The sequence below is a fragment of the Rhamphochromis longiceps genome, linkage group LG8 (assembly GCF_057381845.1).
Source record: "Rhamphochromis longiceps isolate RC_006_pf linkage group LG8, R_longiceps_female_GT1.1, whole genome shotgun sequence".
NCBI classification, from domain to species: Eukaryota; Metazoa; Chordata; class Actinopteri; order Cichliformes; family Cichlidae; genus Rhamphochromis; species Rhamphochromis longiceps.
The window spans coordinates 4,060,913-4,070,330 of record NC_140564.1 but is presented as its reverse complement, the minus strand read 5'-3'; the positions used below and the strand labels follow the sequence as shown (position 1 = coordinate 4,070,330).

The 9,418-nt window shown below is 40.1% G+C and overlaps 1 protein-coding gene across 1 annotated transcript; it reads right to left on the bottom strand.

The window, feature by feature from the left end:
• Positions 1 to 352: 352 nt before the first annotated feature.
• LOC146662926 (uncharacterized) lies at positions 353 to 7,524 on the bottom strand. The gene is made up of 3 exons (XM_085417335.1): positions 5,596 to 7,524; positions 5,053 to 5,229; positions 353 to 421 (listed from the first exon to the last, which is right to left on the bottom strand). The coding sequence occupies exons 1-3, from the start codon at positions 7,522 to 7,524 to the stop codon at positions 353 to 355; spliced, it is 2,175 nt and encodes a 724-aa protein (XP_085273461.1).
• Between the last annotated feature and the right edge of the window lie 1,894 nt (positions 7,525 to 9,418).

Sequence of the window (9,418 nt, the reverse complement as noted above, 5' to 3'; positions counted from 1 at the left end):
GTTGTTATCGTTATCATATTTAAAACTATAATACATAATACAAAATAGATGATATATATGTTTATTCCACAAAGTAATGACATAATTTTTTTATTGAAAGCTTGTTCTGATGTGCAGTTTAAAATGCTGATTATATATAATAAATTACGACCTTTTTTCATATGAACTGAGTAAGAAAGACTCAAAATCATTTAAACTTACATAAATCCAGTCACGATGAAACCTCTTCTTCAAATTCAGAAGCACAGAACTCTCACACACCTCTCTATAACCGTTAGACAGAAAGGTTGAAACTATGCACAATTTAAAATATAAAGAGTGCGTGCGTGAGTGTGTGTGTCTGTGTCTGTACTCACTCCAGTTGGGACAGATCGTCCACCTCATCCACCTCTATAGCACTCTGGCTGCCGGGGATCATCACCTGTAAAAGCAGACAGCTCAAACCCCCACCTCATCTCCACAGGCATCTTGCAGTCTGGCTAACATTGAATGAAGCTTGTCAGAAAGGGCAAGGATCTGCTCTAGAGGCCTTGATGGTTTAAAGCAGTAGTTCCCAAACTTTTTTTGCTGGGCCCCCCTTTGTTTTACAAACCCCCACCCCTGCGCGTGCACAAACACATCCTCCAACCACACACCCATATTTTGCTCCATTGCGGTTTATTTCACACCTCAAACATGTAGTAAACAATTAAGCAAATAGTAAACTGCAATAAATTACAGGTAGTAATAAAATAAACTACTTACTCTTTTACGCTACGTCCACACCTACACGGGTATTTTTGAAAACGCAGTTGTTTCGTCTACACATAAACAGCGTTTTGAATCACCGAAAACTGAGATTTTTTTAAAACTCCTTTTTTGCGTTTACGTGTGGACGAGGAATACAGAGTTCATCATGCAACGTCAAAGGTATGTGCATTTTTTCACGTCACGCTGTGCGCCACGTTATTGTTTACATGAGATTAATTGCAGAATAGCAGATAGAGACCAAATACTGTTAATCTGACTGTGTGCAGGTTTTACACGCTTACATTTTCACACGCAGTTACTGTCCCTCCATTTACAAAGGCAGAGGTGTCACGGTGTGATTATTTTACGTGTAGTTGTTTTTTTCCTGTGTAATATTCAACATTGCTATCAATACATTTTTCAAAAAATGCCTCTCTGTGCAAAATAGGTTTAAAAACATAAACAACTGTGGGAGACTGTTTGTCCGTGATTTGAACTGGGGAAAAATCGTGGCAAGATCAACCTGATATTATTTATATCCCGCTGTATACAGAGCTAACATCTCCAAAATGTCAGGAGTAGTTAGTCATTACAACAAGTGTTTGTGAACTAAAAATCAAGAATATAGGATACTGTTTGTCTGTGATTTGAACAGCCCAGCGCTGCTCCCTATGCAGGGAAAACCAATTCTGCAGGGGAGACCTACCTTGGCATTTGTGCAGGTGAAGCCAAAGGGCAGATATGCTTCACCATATTTTCTAGTCTTTGGCTTAAAATGAAGTTGGTTTGGAAACATATTCAGCGATGCTTCATCTCCTGCTTTGCATTTGTGTGGGCGCCCCGTGCTAGCAGTGTACAAGCGTTGTTTTTTTGTTTTCCCCCCTTTTCATCCCACGCCCCCCCTGCAATGGCTCTCCGCCCCCCCTAGGGGGCGGGCCCCACACTTTGGGAAGGTCTGGTTTAAAGTGTGATTTGTTTTGGTCAAGTATTTTCAAAAGCTTTCCACAGCAGGCAAAAAATTCAGTTTGCTCGAATGGAAGAGTGTTATGAGGCTGCAACCTCATGACAGTGTGATGCTGTGTGTTATAAGGTCTATTGTATATACAAAGAGCAGGCAATAAATCCACCAGCAGCAAGTCTTTTATTTCTCAGCTTATTTAAACCATCATGGTGGTGCTATTGTGTCTTGTCTGTAATGGGTAAATCTATGTTTTCTAGTAGAGGGGTGATGAGTTATTCTGTTTATTTAGAAGACGAAAACTCCCACTTTATTAAAAAATAAATTATTTGTATTCACAGGAAGCTTTTTAAATGAGAAAATTGCCCAATATAAATTGTGCCTAAATGATCAGTACTCATTCAAGTGTTAGGATATGCATTTGTATAATAGGTTTCTATGCATCTTGATGCATGCTCAATCACCCAGGTAAGTAAATCCCCAAAAGTTGATTCTGTCCATCTGGCCGTAGCGTTTTCAGTGGGAGAAATGTTTCATCACTCATCCAAGTGACTTCTTCAGTCTCAGCTGACTGCAGGTTTCCCCTAATCTTACTACAATCATACTACAGGCAGAAACTTGGGTGTGCCATGGGTTCCCTAGTTTCACCCATTGTGGCCAATTTATACATGGAAGAAGATGAAAAGAGGGCTTTGCTATCCTACCAAAGTCATTAGTTCAGGTGTGTGGATGGCACCTGGGTGAAAATCAATTCACCACATCACATTAACTCGGTGGACCAACACATCAAATTCACCAGGGAGGATATGAAAAGTGGCTCCATCATTTTCAGTTGTTTCCAAAGAGTTGTTCATTCACACTGAAAACGCTTACATTCCTATGCGTGAAACATAAGACGATTCGACCGTCGGTCGTTTATTTACTTTCCGGCTCTTTGAAACGTCGCAACAAAATGAAACACAATTGTCGTCTCGTTCCACCACTGAACAACAGCTCTGAGTAAACACTCCATCTTCTTTGAAGAAAAGCTATCTGGAGCATAAATTGATACAAACTGATGGCAAACAAAACAACTGCTAAACAATGCCGTCCGCCATCTTAGTTGAATTGGTCATATGACTGCATCATACGACTAAAATGCATCATCATTTTCGAAAACCTCAGTTTTCACAGTCCACACTGCGACATGAAAACGGCGTTTTCAAATTTATTCCCATTGGAGAGCGTTTTGATAAGCTCAATTTTCCTTGAGTAAAAATGCTGTGTCGGTGTGGACGGAAAGACTGTTCATTTGGACAGCGGTTTTAGTGGTAGAAGTATTTCATCACTCATACAAGTGATTTCTTCAGTCTCAGCTTACTGCAGATTTCCCCAGGCTTATAAATAGCATAGCTGCCTAATGATTAGAGCTAGTGCCCTAACTACATCCATTCTCTAGTTCTCTGTGAAGGATATTCTTGATCATTGTTTAATAGTCCTGTCAATTTGTATATCAATGATCATGAAACTGATGTTTCGGTTCTCGTAGAGAACTGATTCCCAGCAGTCCAGTTCCTTGGAATTGTTAGTTAGCATGCCTATCGATCCTGCTTATCAGTTCTACTTGCACTCGCATTACAAACAGATGATTTTAGTTGGGTTGGAGGAGGAAAACAGTGGTGCAGTCTGCAGTGTGGATGTGGAAATGACTTTTATTTTTATTGCCCTAAAGACAAGGGTTCAATGGTAAAGTAAAAACCATATTCAGGACAGAAACAACTGCATTATGTTGCTAACACAACTTCACTTCCTTGCAAGCATCAGCACAGAGAGCATGTTAATGCTAAGCTAGCCAAGAACCCAGAGTTCAGTTAAAGTTGAGTGAATGCTGACCTCAGCTCTGCAGCCAGACCCTGAACTTAAACAGATGACCAGTCAAGATGCAGCCTCTGTTTATACCTGATCATGTTTCTAAAGTAGAATCACTGATCATTTTAAAGTCTATTTGCTCTGGTTTTCATTTTTGCTTTGTGTTGTCTGGTTTTTTTGTTCATATATAAATACTAAGAGAAAGTTTAGCATAGAGATTTGTGGTGATGCGTGGGACTGTAGCCTTAGGTTTATATTGTTAAATGGTAATTATAAGACATGCATGCATTTCAGGTCATTTTACACAGTAACATGAAAGTTATTTAATGAGTAGTATAACAAATGAATTTCTCCAGCAAGAAATTGAGTAACTTACTATGAGGTGCCGTAAGGGACATTATTACTGAAACGCTCTCACACACACTACTGAAATTTTAGCTCTCACACACACTACTGAAACGCTCTCACACACACTACTGAAACGCTCTCACACACACTACTGAAATTTTAGCTCTCACACACACTACTGAAATTTTAGCTCTCACACACACAACTGAAACGCTCTCACACACACTACTGAAACGCTCTCACACACACTACTGAAATTTTAGCTCTCACACACACAACTGAAACGCTCTCACACACACTACTGAAACGCTCTCACACACACTACTGAAATTTTAGCTCTCACACACACTACTGAAACGCTCTCACACACACTACTGAAACGCTCTCACACACACTACTGAAATTTTAGCAAAAAAGGTTGGGGACTGCTGTACTAGCAGGTTGCTGAGTAGAAATCCTTGTAGTGTTTTGAAATATACCACTTTTTCCATCAGTTTCCTTGTCAGGAAACAACTTCCTGTTCAGCAGAAATGCCTCTGGTTTCAGTAGTGTGTGTGAGAGCGTTTCAGTAGTGTGTGTGAGAGCGTTTCAGTTGTGTGTGTGAGAGCGTTTCAGTAGTGTGTGTGAGAGCTAAAATTTCAGTAGTGTGTGTGAGAGCGTTTCAGTAGTGTGTGTGAGAGCGTTTCAGTTGTGTGTGTGAGAGCTAAAATTTCAGTAGTGTGTGTGAGAGCGTTTCAGTAGTGTGTGTGAGAGCGTTTCAGTAGTGTGTGTGAGAGCTAAAATTTCAGTAGTGTGTGTGAGAGCTAAAATTTCAGTAGTGTGTGTGAGAGCGTTTCAGTAGTGTGTGTGAGAGCGTTTCAGTAGTGTGTGTGAGAGCGTTTCAGTTGTGTGTGTGAGAGCGTTTCAGTAGTGTGTGTGAGAGCTAAAATTTCAGTAGTGTGTGTGAGAGCGTTTCAGTAATAATGTCCCTTAAGGCACCTCATAACTTACTGCATTACTTTAAAGAAAACTGCTCTGTGTAGTATATTAAGGAATATCGATAATCGAATTGGAAATGCTAAATTCTTATTAATCCCAATGCCTTCTCCCCCTTTCAAACTAATAGTAGCATTTAAATATTGCTGTCATGAAGTGATTTATAGTTTTATACTAAAACAGAGTATCAATACCTGTATGTTCACTAGTCGACTCTCTAGCATCTCCTGGTTGGGATCTTCTGATTCCCAGCATTCCCTGCCATTGTGGGATGGGATGGGCCGGGCTTGGCCTTCATCCTCATAGACTGTCCATTTGGTTAGCTTCTCCACTGTCTGATGGGGCAACATGTTCTCAGCGCACAACCAGTCCTGAGCCCACACAGAAAAAGATTGACAACTAAGCTTGAAAGATGTATTGTCTTGAGCATAGCTTGAGAGAAGTACACATATTGAGTGCTATTGTTGCTGCGTGCAATGATAGCACTCCCTTAATTGTTAGTTTACCAAGATTTTACACATGTTAACCATCTTAGCATCAACGTGATTACAGGCTACAGTTACAGTTAGCTACACATCTATTTATGTATGAAAAATTTTCCCTTATTTGTTTTATCCAAATGTAAATCTTGGCCTTACAAAAAGCCTTTAATACCTAAATAAATGTATTTCACATTTTCTAGCCACATATTAAACAATGCTTGTTTAAAAGTCCACTAACAAAAATGTAACCCCTACCTGAGGCTTTCCACTCATCCGTGGGTTCCCAGTCCAATGTACCTTTGGTTTGGAGATAGAACATATTCTCCCCTCACCCATCAGATGAGCTACTTCCTTGTCTGCTTCTTCTTCACACAAAGACCGAACACCTGATCTCTCTGCACTGGACTCTCCATTTGGAAATGGTCGAGTGGCAGAAGTGGGCATTGAAGCTAAACTACCTCTTTGTTCTTCTTGTCCTGAGGCCTGTGTTGGACCACCCAGTGACAAGGACATCTTGGTTATGTTGATTTGAGAGGTGTTCACCTTCCCTCTTGCAGCTTCGAACATATTGACTCTATCTTGATTGCCTTTGCTGTTTCTGTCTTCAGCGGTGGACTCATTGAGTCCAGAACTGCTTTTAGGCTCATGTTGAACTGATGTTAATCCTCCAGACAAGGGTTTCTTGATGCACTTTACGACATTTAGATCTGGTTTGACAGGGAGCACAGACTTGACACCTGGCTTTGGAGGTCTGAGCTCTGGGGTTGTGGCTTCTGCTGGTAGAATTGCTGGAGTAGAAGTTTGAAGATCTGCCTTAGGTGCTTCTGTTATATTTTCCTTGCTTAGTTTATTCATTGTCGGGAGTACAACAGCATATCTGGCTTCTACAACTTTCTCCCCACCTAGGACTGTTTCTTCTGTTCCTTCCTTGTCCGTACCCTGGAAGGTTGCTCTCTCTTCAACAATTTTGTTCTCAGTGGAGCTCTTGCTTTTCCTGTTAGCCAGGTTGGCTTTACTGGCAACTCCTACAGCCATCTTTTGTTTGAAAATATTCCCCTTAGATTTTCTTAGGCCATGTTTTTGGTTTATGGCTTGAATTGAGAGCCAGCGAGAAATCCCAATTGCTTTAGTCCAAGCAGAAAGATTTTTTCTCCAGTTTAACCCCTGTGGCATTTTCTTTTGAATCCAGCCAGACAGCCTGCACAAACTCTTCATACCCTTTTCCCGTGCGATCAAATGGTCATTAAAATTATTGAACCCCCCATCAGTTGTGCGTGTAACTGTTTCTTCTTTATCAGGCTTTGCCAAAATCGTGGTTGCTTTGCGTTGGAGAGATAATGTCTTGACTTTCCCCAAGAGCAACATCCGTGACTTCCTGTTAATGACACTCTGGCCCTGCTGCTCTTCTGGATCCAGAATGGTTTTGAGTTCTTCAATTCTGGCTTTGGGAAGCATGATTAGATCAACTTCTACGGAAGAATCTCTCCCTCTGATATTTTTTACTTTATTTGTTAACTGGGTCTCACTTTTTGCTGGGTCAGTCCTGATAAGAGAAATACCCTTTGGAGGCTGAACCCCTTCTGTTGTGGAACGAGATTTGTACTCTTTTTGTGGCTTCTTTTTCTTCTCCTTTTCTTCCTTGGCTTCCTTTTCCAACCTTAGCTTCTCTGCTTTGGCCCGTTGTTTTTCTGTCTTTGCAGCCTGCTGATCCTTTGTCTTTTTAAACATCTTGTATTTCAATCCTTGAGCAGGCTTTGCGGGAGTGTTTCTGTGTTGTCTGACGACTTTATCAGCAGTTGGTTTTTTAGACCTTTCCCCCCAGGTTATCTTCTTGTCTGCAAATCTGTCATGGTTGATAGTTTCACATAGATAACCTCCCTGCTCGTCTTCTTCTTGTTTTTGTTCCTCTTCTTTTCTCCCCTCTTTTTCTTCTTGGTCCTTAGACTCACTTCTGGTGGATTCACCTTCGTCCTTGTCTAATTGTTTTTTTGCTGACTGTTCTGTATCTCTTTGAGTATTCAACACCTCAGATCGCTCACTACTTTCCTCACTAGCCTGCATCTTAACTGGCTCGTCATCGCTACTCTGTTCCTCCGCCTCCTCATTATTACTAATTTCGTGTACTGATGCCTCCATTGAGCTCCCTGCATACCCTCTCTTTCTCAGGCTTAGTGTGGAACCCATTATTAATCCTATTTTGAATGGCTGGGAATACTTTTGGTGAATGTTTGGTCATCTTTTTTTTCCCACCTGTAAAGTCATTATCGTTCTTGTGTTGTGCATGCAATTTTCCATGTCCTGTTTTTTTATTTTCTTCCTCTGTATGATGCTCCATTTCATTGGAGCCTCTTCTGCTTTGAACTGCTTTCATTCTTACATTTCTTTTAGTTTCATTGGACTTTCCATCCTTTAGTGTTAATAAAATCCATTTTCTTTCTTGAGGAGACTGACTTGTTTTAGAACTATTCTGTCTCACATTTATTCATAGAATTTTGTTTGTTTTTGTCTTTGTCTTCTGTTTCATGGAATCCGTTCTAGCTTGGGATTCAAGTTGTAGTATGCAATCAGTTCTTCAGAGTTGAACTAACCTACAAAGTATAAAAACAAAATGGTTTTTTTGTCATTAAAGTTTTCATTTGGAAAATTGAGACTGCAAAAAGAAAGGTAAGAGGTAAAGCCTTACACATTAAATCAAAATCTAAAAAATTAAATAAATATAGATGACTAGATTATCGAGTAACATAGCTGTCAAATTGAGTGAAACCAGGTCCTTGACTTCATCTTTCACTATTGAGACCATATTTCAGGATTTAAGTCCCTGATCCTTTCGACTTACTTGACATTCCTGAGCTAACTTTGTGGGCTAGAATTAATCTTCAGGATAAGGATAACACACAAGGAAGGAAAGTCCATTCAAAGAGGCTATAAATCTTTTCCAAGTTTGATGACAGTAACAGTAAACAGCAGATTTTGTCTGCGCCTTCAGCCTAGATGTGGCTCTATACCCAGTGTCCCTGGGGGTAAAAGCACAGAGCTCATTTCAGTGTAATATAGCTTACCAGGCTTCTCAGATGAAACCAAGGCATAGCTGGGGGGGCCGCAAAGTCCTCTCGCTTTTCCTCAAGAACTAGTGTTACTGATCGAAATATGTGCTGTGCTCAGGAGGAGAGCTGACACACAAATATCCCACCCACTAAAATTAAACCAAGGGCAGAGAGCCACATATGTAATATACACCCAACAACATTGTATGCCTGTGACACAACAATGACAAAGTTGAACTGCTTGCAGTAAAGTGCAGCCACACAAACACAGAAGGCCTTCTGAATTATTTAGTTCTACCTGGCTGATCAGAGCACTGTGCTGCCATTCATATGGACATCTGCTAAATGGTTGGGAGGAAAGGTGAGAAGTGCTGTTTCAAGTGCTCAATGCAGTTTTAGAGATATAAAAGTGAACTACAGCACAGTAACTACTTGGGCTAGTAATAAGTTCGTAAGGAGCCAAAGTGTTGAGCAGCAATAATGACTCAGACACAAGAATAACTGTTGAGTAGCAACTCTTATATTGTTACAATGCATAAAAAAGATTGTCTAATCTGTACAGAAAGAATACAAAATAATCAAATTGACTCTAATTATCAGAAATAACATGAATAGTGTGCACACTTAAATGAAATAAAAGTGTCCGTTAGGGCCTTTAAAGAATTGTTTCGGTAACACCTGACTTCACTTCCTGATCTTTGTAAGTGCAGTGTGAACATATGTGTGAGTGTGTACGTGTGCATCTTCTTCATGGTGATTTTCCTCAAAGTGGTTGACTCAACATCTGTTATGACCAGAAGCTCGTCCTGGTCCTCGGACTTTCCTGTTCTCTCTAAACACCTAACCTATAACCCAGGTCTATTATCATATTAAGAACTATTTAAAGTTTAAATTAAATATCAAAATATTGCATCAAGATGTAAGATATCTTAGCTGTACAACATGCATGAAATATGAGAACTAAACATTCAAGTACTCACATATTTCTCTTTTCAGTAATACTGATGGTGAGTAACCATTAACATTCAAAATTT